This window comes from Crocodylus siamensis, chromosome 2 (genome assembly GCF_052110815.1).
Source record: "Crocodylus siamensis isolate JL-2025a chromosome 2, ASM5211081v1, whole genome shotgun sequence".
NCBI lineage: Eukaryota > Metazoa > Chordata > Crocodylia > Crocodylidae > Crocodylus > Crocodylus siamensis.
Window position 1 is genome coordinate 129,172,913 of NC_143396.1, and position 26,987 is coordinate 129,199,899.

A 26,987-nucleotide genomic window follows, 5' to 3' on the forward strand; every position below is an offset into this window, starting at 1 on the left:
GGTAAGAGTCCCATTGGCTTTATTTAGAGCTGGATGGGCTTTTGGTGTCTTGTATACCAGTGTTTGTTTGCCTTTTAAAAAAAATTATAGTTGACAACTGTTTAGAAATATAGTACTGTATTTAGTTGCATTACTTTCTGTTTCAGCCATTGACACTTGATTAAAAACACTTTTTCCTGCAATTTTTTGATATTTAATTAATGTCTTAGAAAGCAACTTTATGGTATCAAACATTTCATTTAATTACATTCATTAGTGGCATTTCCAGGACAAGTTTTAATTAAGTTGTACAGTGTAGATCAATAGTCATCATGCATCCATTGCAATTTACAACAAGAATTTACTGTTCTGAACAATTTAATTACAGTAATTGTAATACAGGCAAATCTCAGTGACTTTGCCATTTTTCTTGCCAATCCCCTTTTTTTCTTCCTTACGATTTTTTTAATTATGACATTTTAGAGGTACTTAAAATATTCCTATTTGTGTGTGTTTTGCTTGTAAGCTTGCTCTTCCTGTTGCAGTAAGAGAAATTAAACTGTTATTTAGGTATATCCTGAACCCCATAAAGTCAACAAAAGGATTTTTCCATTGATTTTGTGTGGGCTCTTAAGGGATAGCAAGTTTCATAGCAATTGAGAATAACTAGGTTTTTATTATTATTGTTGTAGTTAGCTAGTTACACAGATAGCTAAGGAGACTAGTAAGCTAGATTTTGGTGTATTGTTTATATACATCAACATCATATACCAGGAGTATTCTTCCTACTCTGACAACCCTTCCAGTGAAGCAGCAGAACAAGTTGTAAAAGATTATTTTTTTTGGTAACACAAACAAATACCCTTTAAGCAACCCAGTCTCACAGGCTAGGCACAGAAGTTAAATATATACCAGTTTAACTGATCAGAAACTGGTTTAAACCTATAACAGAACAGAAGTTCAGTGCACATAAACCAGTTTCAAAATGGCTGAAACTGGTTTAAGATAAACTGGGTTGAATGTAGTATCAGATTTAACTGATTGAGGTCAAACTGGTTTATGGAACTTCTGTCCCAGAACTCAGACTGGACAAAAGAGGTTAGGGCATTCTTTCTGAGTGAACATGAAATATACTAACTCAGATGCAGTATCTGTGAGTTTTGTCACGGTGCTCCAAGGTCCCACAGTGATCAGCATTATAGGAGTGTCCAAAGTCTCTAAAACGAGACAGAATAAAACTAACAAGAAAATTTTTTTTTATGCAGCACGGTTAACTTGAGGAACTCATTGCCTCAGGAGGTTGAAGGAGTTGATGGTATTGTCAGCTTCAAAAAAGGACTAACCAAATTTATGGATGATAGATCTATTAATAGCTATTAAACAGAACAGTCAGAGATGTTTCCACTGCATCTTTAAACCAATGACGGTGGGTGCCAAGGAGGGTAATGAGCAGGTGCTAGATCAGTAGGTATACTAGGTTCAGTGCTCTCCATTTTACACATCCACTTATGCCACTGTTGGTGCAGGACACTGGGCCAGATAGGCCATTGGTCTGACTCAGTATGGCACTTCTTGTGCTACCTGCTGGTTTACAGTGTTGCCGATAGGATCTACACAGCTAAAGCTGGAACTGTAGAATTCAGCCTCCCTGCTGTTTACATAGACAAGACTTAGGGTGTCTTTCTCAGTTTATAGCTCATAATTTGTGGGCAAAAGACTTAATTTTCTGAGGACTTGTTCAACCAAATCTCTTACTTTATCTGCGATTAATTAAAAAAAATCCTATATTTATTTTTTTTAAGTTGCCATTTAATTTAGTTTTATGGTAATTTTTGTGCCATCATACATAACAAATGGATTGTTATGCAATCTTCACACTTCCTATACATAGATTTCACTGACAATTCTGGGAACAACAGGCACATTTGAAGAAACTAGGTGTTAATTGAAGAAAGCCAGTGAACCTTGTTTATATCTGTCAGTATTACTGTCAAGTATTACTGTGTAACAGAGCAGGTAATTTATTAAGTAGGTTCTTTGTGATGTCAGATTTACTCAACCAATTAGCACTGTGCTTTTCCAGTTAATTTGGATGCTGCATTTCAGTTGGTGGGACTGCCAGTGATGGGACTGCCAGTGATGTGAAAGGGGTTGTATGCATATTGAGTTCTCACTAGTGTATTACTTCATAATTTCTTTACAGACAGAAAGCATGTTTGGTAGGAGAGGCATTATGGGATAATGAGGGTTACAATAGTAGACTATTATGACAAGCTTAATCTTACACACACATCCCCTTCCATCCTGTTAGGGGTAAATGTTGCTGTGCCTAAGAGTAGTTTCTTTTACAAAGATGCTAACAACCCAGATACTTCCACTGACTTGAAGAACCATGTTTAATGTTTGGTACTTTTTTGAATATCCGTTTATTTATATGCAGGGTTTGAATTACAGTGGGAAGCAGAGTGCTGAGCCCCCCATCCCCGTAAAAGATGAGCGCTCCCCTGGCAGCTGGGCAGAAACTGGTGCTTAGCGTAGGGGAAAATCCCCTTGCCCTTGTTGCTGCTGGGTGCTTTTTACTGCAGCTGCCCAGAGCCCATGCCTAGGCTGCCCTATGGTTTCTTTCTGCTGCTGCCATCTCTGATCCCCACAAGAGTCAAATTGTAAATTGAACCCTGTTTATTCGCTTATCCAGTGATTTAAAAGACTGGGCTTTGGCACCTGGTTGTAAAAGTCTTGCTTTTCCTTTTCTTTTTTTTCTTCATTTGTAAATAATTAGTGTGGAATTAAAAAAAAAAAAACCAGCCAAATGAAAGAATGGCTTTGAGGAGCGATTTGAATATGGAAAGTATGGTTGTGGCATATATGCAAATTATACTGTGGGAAGCAGCTCTGATAACAGTGGAGGAATATAATTTGCTTTCAGTGTAATAGAAAAGTTCCCTTCCACTCTGAGACTTTGCATGACAAGTCTCAGTCCAGGGACCATTTTTATTTCAGATACTTGGATCCCTGGAAACGTAGACTAATAATGGAAAGCACAACAGATTCTTAACTATGGAGACAGTACCAAGAGCAGCTATAATTTTCCCCTGCTCAGTTAAGTGTGTGTAGATTTATTTTTTAATTACATTCACTCTTTGGACTACAGATTTTAGGTAATACAAGAAAAAATGTTATAAGCTTGGGAATAGTTTATTGCTGTTTAATGTAAATTGTTTGTTAATTGCCTGTATGTCTTGCCAGGACAAAATTCAGTGAATTTAGCCACAGCCAAATAGGATGCAATTTAATTTTGAGATGTAAATCCTGACTCTTTAGTGAAAGAGAAGGATGGCCCTTTTCCTAGTGCTGTCCTCTTAAGACTTACTATTTCATAAAAATCTAGGGGGAAACAACCTAAAGTGCCCAATTATGAGAACTTTCTACACACAGAATACTCAAATGATTTGAATTCATTTTTTAAAGTGAGCTGACAACCAGAATAACTTGCATCATTATTTTAATTTACAATTTATATATATATATATATATATACATACACCTGATAGGGGGACTAGGGTGTGTGTGTGTCTGTACGTACGTGTGTGTGTACATGTGTGTGTGTACACACACACACGTACACACACACGCACATACATATACATTAATGCCTAGTTCCCCTATTCAGGTATCAAGGTACTGTTGTATTAAGGTTTTTACATGCTTGTGATAAAAAAAAGAAAAGTGCCTCTCAAAAGTCCATGCCCAACACCTTACATTCTAAAGTTCTTATCCTGAAAATACTTAACAATATGTGTAACTGTAATTCAGTGCATTTGGTCTTGGGAGTGATGAAATGCATGTTTTTGGAGGATCCTGACTTCAGTAACATGAGGACTCATGATGTTTTTACCTTAATGACCTTCTGGTAAGCATAAAGGGTCTTAACTGGACCAAGGAAATCATTAGGCATTCATTGAAACATCCATCCTTACGAAAGCCTTATTTTTCTTGTTTCTTTTCAGTGAATTTATTGGACTCACGCACAGTTATGGGGGATCTAGGATGGATAGCCTACCCGAAAAATGGGGTAAGTGTTTCACCTTTGCTTTCTTAGCCACAAGCTGCAAAAACAGTTTCCATTTGGAATATAGGCTTCTGGGTTTAAAATTCCCCCGAGTGATTTGTTGGCAATGAGAGGGGAAAAAAATTAAAACAACAAGCAGTGACTGGAAGAAATGAAGCAGGGTGGCTAGGGATTTTTTGTTTATGCAAAACAGCCAACCTTGAGTAGTAAAAAATCATGAGAGGTTTTTTGTTTTTTTGTTTGTTTTTTAAATGAGAAATTCCATGTTTTCTACTACCCCAATTTTGAGAATTGATGATGCATTTAGGCCACAATATTACATTGTTTTCTCTCAAACAGGAGGGCTAGAAATTTACTATTTATTTTAAAGGAAAACGGTATCAACCAATCACATGCCTCCAGAAGCTGGAGCTTAAAATAAACAACCAAACTTCCAAATAGTTTTGTGGTATATCTCTTGAAGCCAATATCACCGTATATGTTTTCATTTATTTTTGAACTGATCCTTGATCATGTGAGCAGACATATGACAACACTGGCTTTACTCACATGAGCTGGGAGTGGAGGGAAAGTTATACTTCTATGTGATTTTGAAGGGTGCATCCTCTTGGGCTGGTCCTTGCTATGACTTTGTTTTGGTTCAGCTGACGAGAGAGAATTTAATGATTGATGTTAGGTGCTGCACATTCCTGTGGGTTGCTGAGACCTCTGGGTGGGTACAGAATTTCCACTTAATACAGTTTAAGTGTGCAGAAAGCACTTTACAGCTGTAACTGTATAGATGTTCATGGCAGATAAAGCACTTTAAAAATGGCAGATCCCACTTTAAAGTAACCCTGGATGGATGTGTACTAACCTCAAGTGCTTTCTGTTAAAACGCATCAAATGTCTGCGCCAGATCCCATTGAGGGTTAACTTAGAGTGCGACTGCTGCCATCCCAGGCAGAACTGTGCAGGGCTGTGCTCCAGCCTGGGGCAGAGTTCCTGTACCCCCTTGGCCGAGTCAGTCATAGCCTCTGATCCCAACCTCACATCTAGCCTGTTGCGGGGGAGGGGGAGTGCGGTGGAGAAAGGGGGGTTTCTGTTTCTACAGTTGCTCTGGCCCCATGGTGCACTGCAGCCTGGCTGGGAGTGGAGGGTTGTAGGGGGAGGAGTCCTTGACTTCAGATGCAAAAGAAAGTGCAGAGTGATCAGAGGATCTACTGACCTGCATTTATGGGCCTTACCCACTTCCCACTGAAGTCAAGTCTATTGTTCTTTGCCTTGAATTTAATAGGAACTAGTTCTGGCCCTAAGGGTAAATTTGCCCTTTGCAGTGTTCATGAAGGGATTTAACAGTCACACTGTGCTCTCTCCCTGCATGCATGAACTCTTAATGAACAGATCTGTGCATGCTGACAAAATAACATGTTGGAGTATAGATTGAGTAGGAAGATCTCAGAAAAGAGTTTCCTCTTAATTAAAAAATATTTAAGGCAAGACATACATATAAATATATATACACAATCTTTACAATGTTGTTTCTCATTTCAGGAAGCGATGCTTGAATATTTAGGGGTGCAATGATAAAGATTTTCTTGGCTAATACGGATAGCCAATTATTAAGCAACCGTATTGGCCAATGCTGATCTGATAACCAATATTCAGTAATAGTGTAAGGCATTTTAAGCTAATGATATAAATAAATCTTTTTGGTTTTTGCTGTGCTCCAGCAGCCTCCTGCATCACATGTATCAGTGTCCCAGGGCTTAAAAATAGCGGTAGTGGTGCTGGAACTAAAGCTTGTCGAATGAGCTGATATGGAACACTGCAGCACTTTATTTACTGTGGCTCTCATAGTCATTCTGATTAAAGTGGCCCTCTCCCTCCAATGGCTGGAGCAGAGCTGAGCAGAATGAGGGCGGATACAGGCTGCACGCTATGGGCTCGGGGCTGTCCATCCTGCTGCCTTTGCTCTGGGAGCCCCATGCAGGCCATGCATCCTGAGCTCCCCAGCAGTGGGGTCACATCTTGCCACCCCAATGCTGCCGAGTGGGCAGGGGACATGTGGTTGGCGCAGGGCTTTCAGGGCAAAGGCAGCAGGGTGGAGAGCCCGAACCCTGCAGCAAGCAGCCGGCATCCACCCCACACAGAAATCTGGGGTGGGGGGCACGTGCCCTGCATTCTTGCTCTGGGTGGGATGTGCACAGTGACAGGAAGGTGCCTCCTCTCACCCTGGATGAGCCAGACGTGACTTCATCCTACTCCCTGCCTCGGCCTTTGGTCCCATGCATCGCCCTGGCTGGGCAGCATCCCCAGCCTCAGCCCTTGCCCCTGCCCCTCTCCCTCCCTCACCACGGGGGTCTTGCTTTGGCCTTCCTCACACCCCTTCTCTCTCCCAGAGCCCTTCCTCCCATAGACTTACCTGTAGGAAACTGCTCTCCACACTCCCTGGCTGTTCTTCTGGCCACACGCATGCAGCGCCCCCTGTATCTCAGTCCTGGCAGCCCCAGTTAGGACCACATACAGGCTAGAATGCTGCCCATCTGCAAAGGGAAACTTGCCATCTCTCAAGGGAGCTCAGGCATCTGGGAGCCCTGGCCCCATGGAGGAGAGGGAACCCAGGTGTTCAGGTCCCTGACTAGAATGCATAATTACATAAAACATAATTGGCTAGGACGGGCAAAAAAAGCCAATAGCCAGTCATGTCTTTTCCCCTTTTATTGTTGCTAATCTGATAGGCAAACAATATATCGATGCACCTCTGTTAATATTCTAAAGTACCCTTGTCTACATCGGAACAGAAATCGTGGCAATTTAAATGTTCTGTAGAGAGATTCATGTCCAAAGGAAAAATGGAATGTCCAAAACACAGACCTCAGGTTCATTATTGTATGAATTAGACCAACTAGTTATATCAAATACCTGCCCTGCTTTCCACCCCGTGCGTGCAAGTCTCAAGTTAGACACATGACCACTGAATCAACTTCTGAGTCAAAAGAGAAGAATTGTATTTAATTAATTTGCCCAAATCTGTAAAAAGTGAATGAGATGGTCAGAATTGGTTTGTTTGTTTTTTTTTGAATTACCAAAACTCCTTAAAATGTTCTTTATTTTCATAGGACTTCATAACAATTAAAGAGGTCCGATTATAGCTGCTCTTGGTACTGTCTCCATAGTTAAGAATCTGTTGTGCTTTCCATTAATAGTCTACGTTTCCAGGGATCCAAGTATCTGAAATAAAAATGGTCCCTGGGCTGAGACTTGTCATGCAAAGTCTCAGAGTGGAAGGGAACTTTTCTATTACACTGAAAGCAAATTAGCCTGTTATATTAGGCTTTTTGGCCTAATATAGTTGTTTTCAAGCTGTGGTTTGTGTACCGATGGGGATCCATAGACTATGTCTAAGGGGTTGACAAAAGATTTCTACGATCAATCAAAAGTATATGTATACTTAAAATTCACAGGGGTCTGCACCTCTATTTGAAATTTCCAAAGGGGTCTGCAGCTCACCTCCATTCAAACTTTTTAATGGGTCAACAAATGAAAAAAGATTGAAAACCACTGGCCTAATACACTGGCAGCATTTTTCAAAGACTGAGAAATCTGTACTCTACCCCACTCCCAAATTTCTCTCTGACACGAGCAGCAACACATCAGCCCTCTTCATTAACCTAATATTTATTTTAAAGATCTACCATATGTAAATATTTTAAATAACTCTCAGCTAGGGATGTGGATTGGGTAGTCAGGAGATTTAATTAAAATAAGATCAGAGAAATATGGTCCATTCTTTAAAAAAACAGGTTTCCTCACTGAAATATATTTATTGTTTCAGGACATTCGTTGAGAAAAAAATTCAGCACATATGGAAGCAAAAGCACACATAGTACGTTATTGCAGGAAGAGAAAGAGAAATCTTTCATCACTGGTAGTGATATTCTGCATGGATATAGTACATCTTAGAATAAGATCTTTTGATCATATTTAGCCCCCCTCGTTAAGTATCTGGGTATAGGTTGTAGCCGTGTTGGTCTAAAGGACATAGGAAGACAAGGTTCTTTGGATGAATCTGATATATTTTATTTTCTATTCATTTAAAGTATTTTATGTTTTTGTTTTATTTTTATACTGTTGTTGTTCCATGGGTGCTGTAGTTGTTGGCTCTGGATTTAGGACCCAGAGGCCTTGTTCCAGGGGTGGGGAGGGGGGCAACCAAAACCCACCCTCAGACCAACCACGACCTTTCCATTTGATAATGGGCAAATTTATTAACACACAATGGTAGCAGAAAAGAAGCAATATAGACAATCAAGCAATTCTATATATCTGCCAATCCTAGGGCTGTCATCAGAGACGAATTACATCTGGCCAGGATGCAGTCTTCATTCTGAGGTTCTTTCTTAGGTGTCAGATGTCAGTAGTCTGGAGGTGGGATTCCAAGGCCCACTCCCCCCCTCCAGTGGGGTGGATGACACGGGCTGGTCATGTGCCCTCCATGGTGGCCTCGGGGACCCTTTCCAGGGTCAGGAATGGGGACCCCTCTCAGGGAGGAAGAGGAGGGATGGGAAGGACGCTATGTATCTGGCTACGTGCCACTCTGCTCCCCCTCTCCCCCCCGGCTCCATGTCCAGCCGGCGGGGGTACACTGATCAAAAAGGTAGAAAACCCCTGGACTAGACCATCCTTTCTAATCTTTGTTATTTTTCATACCTGAGTGCCTCTCTCTGCTCTCCCTACTATTCCTGAGCCCACTCCTCTTACAAGACAGAGGTGGCATGCACAGCACTTAAGGCTGGCTGGCTTTACTACTATCAGTAGTAAAATCTGAATGGAATCTGCATGAAGGCTGTCAAAACACCTGCGTGCAGCCTACTACTTCCTCCTGATCACAATGGTGAGTTTTCTGCAGCGTGTTAGGCAAAGGGGTGATGCTTCTAGAGAGACAACATGGCCCTCTTCTACAACCCACAGCCAAGGATTTTATTCTGTCTTTTGGCTTCTGCTCTCAGGAATGGCAATAGACTTATACCACATTTGCTGGAGAACAGAATCTGACATGTATTTTTGAGCACATGCAAAAAAGCTTCCAAAAATAAACATGCATTGTCAAGCTTTCCTTATTAAAAAATGTGCTTGTATTGAATGCACACAAAATCTGGATGCATTTTATACTTTTCCAGCCTGATTTTCTAGGGTGCTGCTAGATTTCAGTACTAATAGACACACTGGAAATTATACATACATGCAGCTGCAATAGTGAGTCAATCTGATGTGCAGAAAATTCACTTGCCTTTATTAAACATTCCTTTTGATTCCACATAGAACCCACAGAAATAGAAACAATGGGAAATGTGTAAAAGAAATATTTATCCTACAACCAGACAGAGTATTTTTAAACCATTCAGTTTTATTTCCTCTGTTTTGCAGAGAGGGACAGGATCATGGCAAGCATGTATAGGAACTCCTGCAAAACCCTTAAATAGGGGTGGAGCCCCCTGCATACATAGCTTATACATCTTGTTTGATTTGGCTCTTTAGAAATTTGTATACTTGCAATGGCATCCGGCTAATAGCAACAATTGCCTTTTCAAAGAAGCCCTCTCCATTCCTTTAGTAATTATACCAGCCTTGTAGTAGGAATAATAATTTTGGTCTAGTATTTCAGAACTTTCCCCCTTGTGGTTATTGTTTTAAACATCTCTGCAGCCACCTCTTGGTACTCTTTTTTTTTTTCTTTTTCTTTTTTTTTCTTTCCAAATTAGAGCATTACACACCTGCTTTACTTCTGTATATCCAGTCTTTTTCTTTCCCCATTGATTTCATTGAACTTCCTGTAGCATATAGCAGGAAACCCTCCACGGTCCTTTGGGTATTGGCTGTGTGCTGTGGCTCACTGCACAGCTACATGTTCTGGGCTTTTTTTAGGCTCAGCCAGGAAAATAAACATGCACTAAGGAACCTTGTCTTGTATAGCTGTTGGAGAATGCTGGGATCTCTCATAATTCTTTATTCATTGCAGTAGATACTACGGTGCTAACCAATTAACTGCACTTGTACTGAAAGAGAACAATTGCCCTTGCTTATGAAAGCAAACGAGCAAAACGCATACATCAGTGAGGAAATTTTGTTGGGTTGACTGTATTTGTCTGTTGTTGGGGGGGCAGTTGAGAGTTTTGATTTTTGATAAGCAGCATTTTTGATAAATTCTTTAGAGAGAGCTACCTTTACACATCTGTTGCGTAGTTAAAAAAAAACTAAGGTTTAGATTAGTCAGCATGTTTGATGAATAGCATAGTGTTGCTCTCCATTGATTTTAGTGCAGATTGAGATTTCCTGTCTGTTGGGAAAACCTTGCCCCACTGACTGGTTCTGGATTCTAGAGGATGTTTATCTTCAGGGATAGAAAAAGAAGGTAAGTGCAAGGGGAATGGAAAGGAAAGGAAGGTTTTGGCACCGTTGAACCATGTCATGTTGCTGTGATTATAATTGGCACTTTTAGGACACCACGGTTGGAATGTGGTTTGGTTCTGAATGCTGTAGAAGAGAAAGCAAGGAGGGGTATGCTAAAATGAGAGGAGAACATTCATACTAGCACTGAGGATCATATTAAAGATTATGATGATACTGATGTAGGTTAAAAATATGCATCAGGAGCTGGGAGGGGGGCAAAGCAAAACCTTAATTTGGCCAGTCATGGGAAAAAACGAAAACGAACAACAACAAAAAAAGAAAACTCACGTTACCAGGGGAACAAAGATTCTAATTGTAAGTATTAGTGGAAGGAAAAGTAAAGCAACCCAAAGCAACATTTTAATAATTTCAAATATATACAGCAGAGACTAATTTAAAATAAATAACATAAGGGACAAAGTAAAATTTAATAGGACCAAAATATGGCTTTCCATTTTCAAAATCTTAAACATGGTGCCCATTCAGTATTAAATATGTTGTCCTCTTTTGGGATTATTAACATGCTTCTTCAAATACTTAGTCCCATGCTCAACTGTAGATGTCCCATAGATGTATAGTGGGTTTTATTTGGGTGTTTTTCTTATTTGTTTTCTTTTCTGTTTTGTTCTTTTTTCTTTTGTTCTTTTCTCTTAGTTTCATAGTTAGTAGGGTCGGAAGGGACCTGAGCAAATCATCAAGTCCGACCCCCTGCCATGGGCAGGAAGGAGTACTGGGGTCAAACGACCCCAGCAAGGTGACTGTCTAGCCTCCTTTTGAAGACCTCCAGGGTAGGAGCCAGCACCACTTCTCTTGGAAGTTTGTTCCAGATTCTAGCTGCCCTGACAGTGGAGTAGTGCTTCCTGATGTCCAGCCTGAACCTACTGTCTGTCAACTTATAGGCATTATTCCTACTTACTCCAGATAGTGCTCGGGGGAACAGGGACTCTCCTGTTCCTGCTGGTCCCCCTTGGTAGGTTTATAGATGGCCACCAGATCCCCGCTCAGCCTTCTCTTGTGCAGGCTGAGTAGGTTCAGGTCCTGTAGCCTCTCCTCGTACGGTCTGCCCTGCTGCCCCCTGATCATGTGAGTGGCCCTTCTCTGGACCCTCTCCATGTTGTCCACATCTCTTCTGAAGTGTGGTGCCCAGAATTGGATGCAGTACTCCAACTGTGGCCTGACCAATGTTGCATAAAGGGGGAGGATCACCTCCCTGGACCGGCTTGAGATGCATCTGTGGATGCATGACAAGGTGCGGTTGGCCTTCCTGACTGTATCCTCACCTTGGTGGCCCATGTTTATCTTGGAGTCTAGAATGACTCCAAGATCCTTTTCTGCCTCTGTACTGATGAGAAGGGAGTTCCCCAGCCTGTAGGTATGCTGCTGGTTCTTCCTCCCCGGGTGCAGTACTTTGCACGTGTCAGTATTGAATCCCTTCCTATTCTCATCTGCCCACCCCTGTAACCTGTGGAGATCTAGTTGTAGCCTGTCCATCGCTTCTAGCATGCCCACTTCTCCCCACATCTTAGTGTCATCTGCGAATTTGAAGAAGGTGCTTTTTACCCCCTCGTCCAAGTTGCTGATGAAGATGTTGAACAGTGCGACTGAGCCCTCGGGGGGCCCCACTGCTCACATCCCTCCAGGTCGAAAATGACCCATCCACCACCACTTTCTGGGTATGGCCCTCCAGCCAATTTGCGATCCGATCAGTTGCCTAATTTTTTCCTTCTTTTCTTTTCACCACTTTAGGGGATCAATGTGCTTGGTCCAAACACCCAGATAATATCAATTAGGAGAAAGAAGCTTGCACTTTTGCATTACAAAGTAAAAAAAGAATAATATATTTCTCATGTAAAAGCATTATGGTAATTTAAACAATCTGTTGGATGCATTCAATGCATCATTCCATACCTGTTTCAAACTCCAGAAGCAAGTGAGTTTGAATGAGGGCTACAACTTTTAAGGAGAAAAAAAGAATGTACCCCAAATAGTTACTAGGCCAGATTCAGTCCTAATGTAAGCATGCACAACTCTGCTAGATTCAGTGATGTTGATAGAGCTGACACTGATGTATTTGACTCTGGCCCTCAGACACATCAATGCACATCAGGAGTAACTCTACCAAAGTTTAGTTACAGAAGCATAAGTAAGATCAGAATCTGTACAGGACCTGCAGACTTTTGCCCCGGTGCTAAATATGCTTTCTACTTCTAATAGTCCACCTTCCATTTTGTTTTGAGCTTGTTCATGAATTGGTACCCTCTCCTCATTAAAAATCCCTTCTTAAGCCCTGCCTCCTCTAAGATTTTAGTTACCTTGGACACACATTCAATTTCTCTCAAAATGGTGTAAGCCTTTTTCTACATCTTTTTCTACGTTATACTCTACGGTCTTTTCCATTGGAAAGACCCAGTATGGTATGGATGTCCTCCTGCAGTTTTTCCATAATGTCTGGTTAGTTACTCTCATTCTATCTTGCTTGACTTATCCATGTGGATGGAACACTGAACCTGCATGGAGAAATGCTGAAATCAATAGGTTCTCACTCAGGCTGAACAGCCTGTAGGAGTGATGTCTTAGAAGTGCATCTTGCCAAAGCTTATACATGTGCTTCACTTCTATGCTTTATGGGCTTGATCCATAGCTCCGTGAAGTCAGTGGAAAATATACCATTTTTTTCAGTGAGAATCAGATATAAGTAGCTGACTGTATAAGAAGTCCTAGTATATGTAAAGTTTAAGCAAGTAGACGAGTCTTTGCATAATTAGGTCTTAGTTTAGTAGCAGTATTCGGCAAGGAATACGTCTTGTTAATGGTAGTTTGAAATGTCTAGCATTCTCTTAAGTATTGTAATATAAATTAATACTTATAATAGTAATAAGTAATACTTATAATATTAATAATGATGTTAGGATTAAGACTAAAACAGATTTTTTCACTCTCCTAAACCTTTGTATTAAATATTTCTTGATCTTGCAAGTGCACTATGGAAAAAATAATGGTGACACTTTAGTATACCTAACTCCATTAACATAGTTGTAAGTATTAGGTTCTTCTTCAGAGACATAGTAATGAAACAAAAATCTTGCTTCATGCTGAGAATGTCTTTCCTCCAGTGTCCAGGAATTTAGGAATAAAAGAGCATTAAATAACTTTATGTTAATGAAAGGCAGTTGCATTCTCCAGTTCTTATGCAGCTACTCAGGCATTTTTAGAACAGTTTTAGCAACCAAACAGTAAATATATACTTGGTGCTATCCCAAGAAATATTATTTTTTACCTGGATAAAATAGAAATGTTGAGCAATCAGGTGGGAGTCCGGGTGGGAAAATCTTTAAACCTGTACTCGGATTTCATGTATTTTGAGCAATTTGCAGTGGCAAAAATCTTCCCAAGAGAGAAAGTATATAGATATTCCAGCCTGCAGATGCCCCCTCCCCAACCTCACCATGGTCTGAGAAGGCTGCATCTGCATGAATTCTTTCCATGCTTGGAAGAGACCAGGTTCTCTGGTTTCAGGAAGGTTTGTGGACAGCAGCAGCTCAACTTTTACCCTGACTGGGAAAAGTTGTGCTTCAGAGAAATGCATCCATTCTCCCCACACCTTCCTTAGACTAGAGTCCTCACCAGTCTGTGGAAGCCACAGGGGAAAGTGCTGTTAGACTCCTCTAATCACGGAGAAGTTGAGTATATAGGTGTTCATTCTAGCAAAAGAAACTTTCTTAAAGGGGAGATCTTTCAGGTGTCAACATAAAAGATATTTTCCTAGATGGGGCATATTTCTTCTGCTAGAAACTGAATGAATGCCTGTACTCTGGCAACTTCTATTCAGAGAGTAGTGATTCCCTTCATAGAAACAATGTCTGTGCATGGTCAAGAACTCTTATCCAAGGTTCACTGAGGTCAGTGGGAGTCTTTCTACTTGATTTCCATTGCCTTTGGATTAGGATCAAAAATATTTGAATTACTTGTTGCACAAATTTAAATACAAACAAACTAATACCTTCAGGCCTGTGACAAATTAAGTACATTTTAGTCTGAATATTATAATTTTTTTAAGAAAGTGTATTGCACTGTGAATATTTATTCTTTCTCAATTATCATCAGTTGCTCCAGAGACTGTCTTGCTAAACATTCTTAATAAATGAAAAGGTTAAACTTCATGGGTGGGACTTTCAAAAGCACTTTACATTGCCCTATCTCTGCTCCTAGTGCAATCTCACCAGATATTCTGATGAGAGAACCCTTCTCAATATGTTGAATACATGCTTTGAATACATGCAAACTCCACTTAGGTAAACAGGCAGGGAATGATGTTGTGGTCAAGTATCTAATTATACCTACAATAGTTTTTCTGCTTCTGTTTCCTATTAGCAAATTTTCTTTTTCTGCTTTTACCCAGCAAAACAATAAAAGTTTTCATTGTTTTGACTCAAGCATCACATATTTTTGTTAAATGTGGAGAAGTGACATATATGGGTCATGTATTACAAGAAAATATGATCTCTTTGCTACCAATCACCCTAAGCAAGAATGTAGGAATGTAGCACAATGGCCAGCAGAAGCCATACCAACACTGAACATTTTGCACTCATCATGGAGTCTGATCTTTTCTTAAACTAGCAAATCAGATGAAAGAATGCGGGAGAGAGAAATTAAAACATAAATCAAGTATTAGAAAATAAATTTAAAAAACCCTCAAGCCTTAAAATATTTTTCTGGTGGGGTATCAGAGTTTGTGCAAACTAAAATAAATAAATAAATAAATAAATAAATAAAAGATGATTTCTCTGACAAAAAATATTCCTGATTATTTCTCTTCTGACCAGTTCATATCTGAAGATAGTCTTGGATGTAAGAGCTATAAATGAAAGGGTGAAACAATGTTACGGCATCCACATAATGTTCTCTCTACAAACAGCTGTTTAAGGGGGAGTAAAAAAAATGGAATAAATGCTCAACTAATATTCTAGTTGAAAGTACATTTTTCTCAATAACATCATATTTTTGATGGAGGGAAATTAGAACATTTCTTTATCGTCTTCTACGCTGACAAAAAATACACATAGTAGTATTGTTGGCTATTCACATTCAAAGAAGAGTAAGGTTAGGCCAGGGACAATAAATATACACTTTTGGGGGTCCCATTTATTCATGTATTTCTTTGTGCTTAGAAGCACCCAGCCAGGGCTTCCAAATGATGGAGTTTGGAGTTACTGCTTCCACATTATATTGGAAGGGTAATCATGATTGGTACTGACTAGTTTTTAGATTAATCCAGATTTGACCAGTGAGGCATCGTGAAGGCTGCAATAGTGACACCACTACTGTCAGTCATCTCTGCTTGTATGACTTTGACATTGTGTGCTGAGATGCCACTCTGATTTATTGTAAATATCCTGCTAGCTGAAAAGTGGGTATAAAAGAATGGTCTGAGTGTTTTACAGCTGCTTCCTCTGCCCTGTCAGATAACAAGAGTGTAAAAATACTGCTGCGGAACTGGAAGAATTATTAGTATTTGCGGGAAGAGAAGCTACAGCTTCTCTCATGTATAATTAAGTTTCAAATTACTCTTCTATTTTTGTTTAAAATAAAATACAGTTAAGTGAATATGTCTCATATAGCCAACCTCAAGGTTTGATTCAGAAGTGAATTTGAGAGTGATATGATACTAGGGTTCTGTCTCAGTCTGGACAGAGTTCATACCTGCAATTTGGACAGCATTACTTTGGTTACTTGAACTGGAGTAACTTCTGGACATACTTTTGAAAGGAGGCACTTACTGCACTAAAGCACCCAATTCTGGCTGAAAGTTGATAGGAATTGGCCTTCTACTTACCACTTAGCAATTTCCACCCCTCTTTTGTGCCTTCCCTCCCTTGAAAACTTTCCTACTTTCTGTTTTCATATCAGGGAATCGTATGAATCGGTTGATACAGACTTCTGTGTTTTGGGACCACTTGATTTTGAGACCGTTAAATACGTCTACAATCTTACCTAATTCCTAGTTTTGCTCTAGGCCAATACTAAACTGAATTTTGGGAGTGCAGATACTTGTTAAGATTGGAGAAATAGTGGATCAGTGTGCTCCGGGCTGAGCAATATAAACCGAAGTGCCTGCAGGATTTGGCAACATAGGGTTACTATAAATAGCTGACTCCCGGTAGTGCTTTCCATGAGGGTGGTATATGGGTCTGGAGAAAACAGGAAGGTCTCCCATTTAACTTTAGTGAGTACAGGGATTAAGCATTGTCTGGTCTCAAGGCTTGAGCCTGGGTCAGTTGATACTGATGAGAGTCTTTCCTTTAATAATAAGGGGCACTGCACATGACACACCACATACAAAATGCTGTTGGAGCCCAGTGGGAACTGGGAGCAGTGCACAGATGGGGCCCATTTTATGGCTATTACTTGCTGTATTTGGCATGTTCATGTCTTATTTAATACATTCATGGCATCCATTATTGCCATGCAAGGAGAGGGGACTAGTTCTTCAGAACTCAGGCCAGTTCTCATTGAGGATAGTGGCTGTTGTGTTTTTATAGGTATTAGATTAGGCAAAGCAAATAAAACCCTGGTTTGCACCTACCAATGTGTCTCAAGCAAGACCCAGGAATCATTTTCCCATGATCCTCCCATCCCATCCTGATTTACTAAGCCTTGTTGAGGCTGCAGCTGGAATGCTGTATCCAGTTCTGGGCTCTGCAATTTAGAAAGGATGTGGAGAAGCTTGAGAGGGTCCAGGGGGAAGCCACATGCATGATTAGAAGTCAAGAGTGCAGGCCTTATAAGGAGAGGCTAAAAAGCGTAGGCTCAGGAGTAACTTGGTGGCAGCCTATAGGTAGATAAGGGTTGTGCATCAGGAACTGGGAGAATGTCTGTTCACCAGGGCACCCCAAGGGAAGACAAGGTCCAACGGTCACAAAGTCCTGGAAGACTTTTATGTTGACCCCATTTGACCTCAGTTGACTTTCTGCCCCTTGGGCAGGGAGTTGGACCTGATGATCTTGTGAGCTCCCTTCCAGCCCTAATGTCTATGGAATTTATGAAATCTAGATTGGATTTGGGTGAAGACTAAAGCTAGCTCAGATAGAAGAGATGGAGGGAAAAAATGATAAAATGTGACTTTGATCTGCCATAATTTAAAGATGCATAGATTTTAATTGCCTCAATTTAATGTTGTTCATCACTGCTTCGAGGATCAATCCAGCAAGTGATTTTTATCATGAGAGAGAGATAATTAATGTTACTATTCAAGTGAGTCATCTTTTAAAGTTTGTGGGACTGCTAATCTGGATAGGGTTGCTTATGCGTATTGCCAGGTTTGGTTCCCAAATGTGGTGAAATCCCCAAGTCTGACTTCACCTTGATTTACTACCCAGCAGATTTTGGAGGTGGGGGGGGTGGGGATAGGGATCGGGTGGATGACAGAGGGGCCAGGAACTTTCAGACTTCTGAAAAAGGAAGGGTGGAGGAACTGGGTCTGGTCCTCAGATTTTGCTGGTTCCTCATTCTTTGCTGTCATTTTTTTTCCCAGTATGATCCTAGTTCTCTCTTCTTCTTTCTGGCAGAGGCCTGCAAACACCATAGTGTGGGTCCTGTGACACTGTGCTAACTTAGCTACCCCTGTAACTCTCCTTGAGATTAGTCCTGAAGATGGGTTTTCAAATTCAGTAGCATACTTTCTTGCCAGAGCTACCCCATCCTAATGGTTGTTGGACATAGAAGATACATTTTGTTTGCTCCTTTCCTCCCTTCTCCTTCTGATTTAGTCCATAAGAAACAGAAAATGTTTGACCCCTGAACTTTCATTTAATATGCATATGTTGCTTTTCAATTTTATTTCTTCAGGAACTTTATTTTCTTTAGGAACTGAAATGATGCACACTTCAGATTTTTCAGGTTTCAAACCTCCATACTCTTTATGATTGGGCAGCTGTCAAAGCTCATTGCAAGACATATAATTTTAAGAGCTGTTGTGAATTGTAGGGCGTGCACGGCCTATTTTAGTTGATTATAACATGCAAATGTGTAATAAGCCACTAAATCACAATCAGTGCTATGATTACAAATCATTACAATAATGCAAGATTATTCAGTTTATGTCACAAATCCTTGTAGACTGCAGAATTAAAGTCATAACCACGAGTATAATCCTGTGAGATAAAGTCACATTATTATACAAACTCCTTCTGGTTTACTGTTTACTTTATTTTGATGCCAGATTGAATAAAGGGATGTTCTTGTGTAATTAACTTTAATGGTGGCATATCTGTTTTTTGTCTCCCTACTAATTCTAGAGTTTATTGTATGTCCTTAAAAATATGGATCATGATTAAGATAATCAGGAGAAGCCCTGATGATTTCAGTCCTGGCAGCAGGAAAATCAATATAAATGATTTTTTAAGGAAAGTATAAGAAAGCATAATTAGTCACTGGTGTCCATCACCATAAATGCATTGTTAGATCATTAAAAAATACTTGCAATTATTGATATGTGCTGCCTCTGTGGGTGGTTTAATGCTTTCATAGGAAAGAAATGAGCAGGGTGAACATGTGGTTTGCTTAGTGATAGTCAGACTGCATCCAATAAAATAAGGATCGACTTAATTCTTCATTCAGAACTTGAATTGAGTCCAAATTAAACCTTTTCTGAGTATTGGAAATACTTGATTAATTTCCCCTCAACCGCTGCCATGGCCTCCTGTTGTTTTTCCATTGTTGCGCATCTCTGCACTTCCTATTTCCATCTGAGAACAGAAACCAAAGAAACAGAGCAGTGTGAGAAGTTATTCCCATGTCAGGTCAATCCAGACTTGGTGACGCAAGGCATTTGAGTAGTTCTCATAAACATCCAGGATGAGATAATCAAAGCTGCCAAGGGGATTTGGATGTCTAGTACCTATTAATTTTAATGGGAATTGAGCATCCAAATCCATTAGGCAGGTTCAACACTCAGCCCCTAGTTTTTCAGGGTAATGTGACCTTTTTACAGTAGGAGAACTGCTATTGGGCATCAGGCACCTGAGAGCAAGTCAGTCAGTTTCTCCTTCCCATCTATGTACATTTAATTCAAAATCTTGTTCTGCTTTCCTTAGATCACTAGGGGACAATATCTCCTGGTGAGGGTGGTGTTCTTACTTATCTATAATTATAGAGGGAAGGCTTAGACTGGTTTTAGTATGCATGTTTTATAATAGAGAAGGTGTGCATCATTTAAGGGATTTTTTAATGATGCTAACAATGTAAACTTTGTAAAAGGCCAGCACTGAGTAATGTAGAAGCAATCTTTCTTTTATTGTACCAGCTCTATAGTTGGGACAGAAGTTAGACAAACTTTCAGGCTGAGAGTGCCCTTTTTCAGGTCTGGAAAAGAAGCAGATGTGGCCTTAGCTAAACACCAGATAAAACAAAATAAGAAATAGCTACAAAACAAATAAAGGGCAGTTGAAAAAGATATGGTAGTTCTATAACATAATAAGACCATCCAAAAGGGTCCTTGTTACCTATGGAAGAGAGTGAGATTAGCAGAGAGGGCAGGTAAATTCATAATGAACCCATAAAACCGTTGTCTATGTTTAGTTTATGCTTTTTGTATCCAGTAAAATTATGAGATGTTTTTTTTTTTGTTCCCAAGCCTGTCTTCTGAAGGCAGGTTTCCCTTGAGTACAAGACCTGTAGGGTCAGAGATGCAACGGTTCTGTGAAGAGTATTCTCCCATTGCTGATTGGATTCTCAGACCCAATGTGTTTTGCACCTAATAGGAAACTCGCTTTCAGGCAGAAAATAAACAGCTGATCTGGAACACTTGTTGTCAAGGAGGAGACTTGCCTTAAATGAAGAGCTGTGCAGACTTACTTTAAAAAAGGCCAATTCTTTCTTGCCTAAAATGAAAAAGTCCAAAGTGGGTGTAGGAGTGGGGGAAAGAAAGAAGGGAATAAATATTTCTGGCATCCTTTTGGCCAATGAGGACTCCTCCTTGTATCCTTTGTATCCTGTTTCTTTGGCAGCATGGCCATAACCCTGCTTCTGTTTCGCATCCTCCTTTTGTCTTAAAGGATAGACCAGGGAAAAATAGATGACAATGGTTGCTGCCATATTGTTGCAATCGCATTACATTGCTACCATAATCTTATGATGCTATACTAGGCAGCTGTTGGTGGGTTCACTGTTTTTCTTCTTTCTTATATCTAATTTGATAGTACCAAAAAACCCTGAGTGGCTATTGGAGTCCCATTATGTAAAGTACTGTCCTGCACAGATTGTAAAAGACTGGCCATATATGCTTACAGTCTGACTGACTGGGCCAATTAGAAAAGGGAGATACTATTATTCCATTTAACACGCAAAGAAACCAGACAAAAAAGAGGGGGCGTGACTTGCCCACTGTCACACAGAAAGTCAGGGGCAGGGGCAGTAATTAAACTTAAATCACTGGAGTACTATTTGAATCTTAAATACAAGGCCCTCTTTCCTACCATCTTTGCTATATATAGTTTAATTCCTCCTCTTCACCCCCCCCCCCGTTTTTCTTATTCTTTGTTTTAGCTGTTCTAAAGATAAATACATATTAGGGGGAAAAGACCATTGGCATTAAGCTGTAATTCAGTGGCTGCTGACACGTTTCATTCCATGGTGCCACAGTCCTTTTCTTTTATGCATACAGCTTTAGATTTGTAGGAACCTATATTTCTTGCTTTACTTGTATTGCTCCTTTATTACACGTAAAATAAAAAGGTGTAAACAAAATAATAAAAAGAAATACAGTAAATCCCCTCTGTTTAAAAATATTAATTGAAGATCAACATTCTAGATGTGGTGTTTCTTACTTATGTAATTTTATGTCATTATTTGAGTAAAGCAGTAACCTTTTCTTCTAAAAAACCCATATTTTAGTAAGAAACACAATGTGTCTGATTTTTTTTTTCTTATTTCCATTTAAAATAAGAGCAGGTGTTTGAATGAGTGGGCTGCTGGTTGCTGGCTTCATCGATTTATGGGTTTTAATGCCAAAAAGGACTATTAGGATTACTTAGTCTGGTTTCCTGTGGCACACAGACCATAGATGCACACTCAATATTTCTTCCATCAAGACTGTAATTTTTTTTGAGCTATAGCATAATGCTTAGCATGGTACCTTTCCATCCTGTGGTAAGTTTCTCCTGTGGTTAATTAATCTCACTGTAAGAAATGTGCATCTCATATCCAGTCTGAATTTGTCTGGCTTTGGTTTTCAGCCACCATATCTTCTTGTACTCTTTCCTGCTACCATAAACCTCCTCCCTGTGCAGGTTCTCATAGACCATGATCAAGCAAGCTGCCTCCTTAACCTTCTTTTTGTTAAGCTAAATAGATTCATCTTTAGTTTCTATAAGGCAGTTTTTTCAGAGTTGCTCTTTTTGCTCCTTTCTGAACTATTTGAAATTTTTCAGTATCCTTACTGAAGTGTGGATGCCTGAACTGAAGTGTTCCAGCAGTGGTCTGAGCAAAGGATCACATGTGTACTCCTAGCCACCACATCACACTGCAAGCTGGTGTTATTAGGCTCATTAAATAATGCTATAAAAAACATGAGGCAACTTGAGGATGAGTAAAAGGAAAGTTAGAGCATGGCCTGTATTTGGAAGGGAGGGGAGGAAAGGAAAGGGAGGGAGTGTCATTGCTATTTAAAGAGGTGACAGTGACAGGTCAATGGTTTGGCAGGGAAGGCAAGAGACAACATCACAGACTTAGTTGTGAATGGATAGGGGGCTGTCATTGTGGAGGGGAGGAACAAATTAATGTAGTTCAGGAGTAGAAGAAGGAAGGAGGGCAAAATATTTGTGGATTGGAAACACTGTTCTACCCAGTGTTAAAAAAGGTCACACAGTGACCCAAAGCTGTCCCATATGTGGTAGGTTGAAGACTGGAGGAAATGCCATATGCCAGGTCTGTCCATTTCTGAGCAGCCAGGTCCACAGTCTGCACAGACTCCCTGAACATCCCTGTCACATGGGCTATGCAGACTCTGTGGACCAAGGGTGGAGGAAGGAAGTGGAAGCCAGAGGAGAGAGGAGGAACGTGGAGACCCTGGCAGCAGTTTAAGATGTGTGGGGACTGGCAGCTGGGTGGGAGGCCACAGACTGCAAGTTAACCCCTTGCGGGCTTTGTGGCCCTCCAGACTTTGAGTTGGACAGCCCTGCACTGTGCTGTTATTCCTAGATCAGGGCCAGTGCTGTAATAATCTACATTTTGCCTTCACTGGATAAGTGTATTGAAGAGGAAAATAGATAAGTATAGTGAAAGAGCCCTTCCATGAAACTCGCCAATGCTACAAGCTCAGGAAAAGTAAGACTTGGTCCTAGACCAGGTGCAACTTTATATGCATATTTAAAGCAGCACCAGGCCTATAGCAGTCTGATATCTTTCAACTTCCCAGAGTTAGAAATGGAAGCTGTCTGCCCCACTGAGAAAGGGAGATTCCAGGCTTCCCAGTAGGACTCCATGCTCACTTCCAGCCCTTCAGGGCCCAGGAGCATATCACATTTTATCAGTTTATCACAAAGGCACTGAAAATCACTGCACCTGATTGGAGTATGTTTGCATACATAGATAGCAAAAAATAATGCAACCCTCCTATAGTTTTCCTGGAAAGTCATCATGTTATTTCATAGTAAATGTTGTAATGAACATTTACCCAACCAGAGAGCCCAATCCTGCATGCCTGGATCACAAGACCCATCATTATTTATGGGTGAGGTACATAAAACTGCATCTGTGCAGGACCTTATCCAGAACATGTGGAAGTCAGTGTAAAGATGTCTGCTGTCTTTTATGGACTTTGAATCCATCCCTGAATTAGTCTCTGCGTAAGTGAGTGAAGGTTTGGGCTGTGTGTTCTTGTAGATACTTTAATATTAAAAAGAAAAGAAAAGAAAGAAATATGAGATGTTGTAATGTCCAGCTCAGATGAGTGGAAATGTAAAATTTTGTTGTTGGACTGGCTAGGTTTGATTAGACAATCTATGCTACATCATTCCCTAAGACAATGTTGGCAAGCAGATAAATGGTTTGGGAACAGACCTGGGAACATATCTGCAGTGGCAATGAATTGGTGGCCTGTTATAGCAAATGATGGAATTCTTATATCCAGCTACTAAAAATCATGGAAAACATACCTGTCAACATGTATATATGTTCATACTCAAGCAACAACTGCTGCAGAAGGTCAAATGATAGTTATAAAATGCATGATGATAAGATAAACAGTCAATTTAGGCAAAAAAAAAAAAAAAAAAGCTAGACGGAATACAACCACAGGGTTTTCTTTGTGTGGCTTTCTCCAGATCAGTTTATTGTTTTATTTAGTATGAAATTTCTTCCATAGCTTAGTGCTTTAAGTTCCTTTTGTGTTCAATGATTTATGGCTGAGAGCACACATTATGAGAAAGCTTTATGTATTGTACACTATAGAGGCAACTCTTCAGCATCCAAACCTACTACTTTAGTGCTCTAATCCTAATTTTCTCTGTATATGTATTTTAGTAAGAAAAATGATTCCAGTTAAACAACATCCTCTGTAAAGGTGTTGTTGTATATTAGTTCTTTCTACCAGAAATATAATTTTTATCTTTTAAATTTGAATTTTTCTGTATATCTTCATACACCACTTCATTTGAAAACAAGGCTAGAGTTTCACCATTTCATGCTGTGAAAAATATATTAATTTTATTAGATTTCTTGTAGATAAAGTCCGGATTTTGAAAAGACATTAGAGATTGAGCTCTAGGTGTAAATTAAGTACTTAATAATAATAAACCAGATCCGAGACGTCATGTGTATTCTGAATTTAGCAATCTATCCATTCGTATTTGTAATGAATTGGCTAAAGCCTGGTCAAGACTAGTGGCTGGTAAGTAATCGCTTTCATGTTTATGCTGTAGTGCTTTTTTCTAGGGATTTAAGATCTTCATCATAGTAAAGACCTAGAGCACCTCACACTTATTAGGGAAATACTGCCACCTTGGTGTTTATGTGCTACAGTTTTTTACAGCACAGGGATACACAAGAGAACTCTAATTCTGCACTGGCATTGGCGATACAGACCTCTCTTGACACAGAGTTGTAGAGAAGCCATTGGAGATTCTGTGTCAATGCAGGGGTCTGTGCTTTTGGATCCCAAAGCAGGTTCAAGACAAGTGTAGGAAAGATAGTGGTGAATCCAAATGAAACCCCAGGGTTAGGAATGGAAGTTATACATAAACCAGTTTAAGTGATCAGAAACTGGTTTAAACAGTTTATGTAACAGCTTATATAACAGAACAGAAATTCACTGCATATGAATCCATTTAAAAATGACTGAAACTAGTTAAGATAAACCTGGTTGAATGTAGTATCAGATTTAACTGATTTAGGTTAAACTGATTTATGAAACTTCTGTCCCAGACTCCCTCCTGGTTCAAGTTAAATCAGAGTCTTCCAGCATCCCAGCATTTTGCAGCCCTGGACTGGACTGTGCTGTCTGCTCCAGAGTGTAGTGCTGGCTCTGCCCCTCTGCTCCCTAGTTGGAGCAGTGAAGGCTGACTCACTGGCTCCCCCAGGCAAGCCGTGGGTAGGGTCTGGGGCCATGGGCCACGGGCCAGGGAGGCGGGTTAAATTTTCCTTCCCCAGAGTACAGAGTTGCCCTACTCTGCTAAACTTAATGTTGGCTGTGACTGTGGACTACACATCCTAGAGACACCTGGAAGCAGGAAGAGGAAGTGATGAGGAGCCCTGCTACTGTAATTGTGGACTGCAAATCCCAGAGACCTCAGGGGCAGCAGAAAGAGGAAGTGAACACACTGCCCATCCTGGCTATGTGCCAGAGAGCCGTGCTGTAGAGCCTCCTGGCTTGAGCCGCTAAAAGGATGTGACTGCATTTAGTGAATCAAAAGTAAATGTCTGTTCATTTGCTAATTGGTTCGGTCTTTGCACTTTGAACTAACCTGCAACGACTGAATCAATTCAGCCTCAGGCTTTTTGACTGTCTGTATTATCCAAAAGATTCAGACTGGGCCTTGGGAGGTCGTAGGCTTCATCCTTCTCTCTTCCCTGCCCAACCTGACCAGATTCCTGTTCCTTATGCTGGATGTAGACTTTCTTTTTTTCTTTGCTGTCTGAAACTTTCCCTACTTCCAAAGAAATATGGACCCACTCCCCCTCAATACTCAGTTTGTTCTTTTCAAGCTCCGAAACCAACCTGCTGCCCTTGCTCTTGCCCAGCACTGGTCCAAGCTTGGACTGTTTGCATCCCCTGCGATACCTCATTTTCCCTTTTTTCACAATATTTTGTTATTTCTGGACTTTCTGTTCATGTGTCAAGGCACAGACACTTGTTGCTGGAGAGCAGTGTGCGTGTCCTTTACTTTCTGTCTAGCCTGTAGTCACTGGTGTGACTGACTGCACTGTGGTGCTGGTGGAGCCAGCAGTAACTATGTTGAGAATTGGTAGTAGTCTAGCCTTGATAGCATAGAGTTTAGCATGACCTATCCACTCAAGTAGCTTTTTTATCATTCACAGGGCTTTATGCTGCTGTGGCTGCACTGCTACTGGTACCTAAGATGAGTTTGGTGTGGATTCCCTATACTGCAGTCAGTGCAGTGTAGACAAACCTTTAGTTATTTTCAGAGAGCTTAAGGAGAGATATAGAGATAGCTGAATCAGGACAACTCAAAATGAAACAGCAGATGGTAATAAAAACTGCAGTATTGAATGTGTTATTTCAGAAACGTCTCTCAGAGAACAGGAAGGGTAAAGTAGAGGAAGACATTGAAACAGAATTTAGGAATGAGTTACACTTAAGTTTGTTAATATCAGAAGTGATCCACTGCAGACATGTAGCTATAAAAGTATCAAATCACTGGATGGAACAATTGAGGAAAGTTGCCTTTGCAGAACCAAAATCATTCTGTGTGAGAGTAGATTGTGAGTCACTGATGCCACTTCCAGGCAGAACTAAGCAAGTTCTTCCTTTTTCATACTGTATGTCCATTGCAGGGATCACATTTGTGTATGCTCATGGACCTGTAGATATTTGACAGCCATGCTGTGCATATGGAAATGCAAGGACTGTAAGCCCCCCATGCATACAACTCCACTCCCATTCCAGATAGCTATCCATTTCAGATAAAATAAAACAAACAATGCTATAAGATTAATAGATTCAGAGTGATTAAGACCACAAGGGCCCATTATGACCATCTCATTTGACATCCTGCATACCACAGGCCAGTGGTTGCTGCCTCAAGCCCAAACATTTATGTTTGAACTAGAGCATGGGTGACTGGTGTCACCGTAGTGAGCAGTCAGTGACCAGGGGTGGGGGCCCCCCTGCAGGCAACGTCACCGAACAGGAAGTGGCTGCTGCACTCCCAGAAGTGTCTGTAGCACTTCGTTCAGCGCTCCGACTCCCCAGTTGGCACTCACAGGGGGGACACCAGTGCTCCTGCCTGCCTCCCCTGCCCATCACCTAAGTAGGGGAGCACGCAGCAGT

At 40.5% G+C, this 26,987-nt stretch overlaps 1 protein-coding gene across 21 annotated transcripts in view; it reads left to right on the plus strand.

Annotated features, from left to right (window-relative positions):
- The window catches only part of EPHA5 (EPH receptor A5), a 369,517-nt gene that overhangs the window by 18,882 nt on the left and 323,648 nt on the right, over positions 1-26,987 (plus strand). For all 21 annotated transcript variants that reach the window (XM_090036846.1, XM_090036836.1, XM_090036837.1 and 18 more), the window contains exon 2: positions 3,987-4,051. In XM_090036846.1, the coding sequence (XP_089892972.1) occupies positions 3,987-4,051 (65 nt within the window). The remainder of the gene's footprint in view (positions 1-3,986; positions 4,052-26,987) is intronic.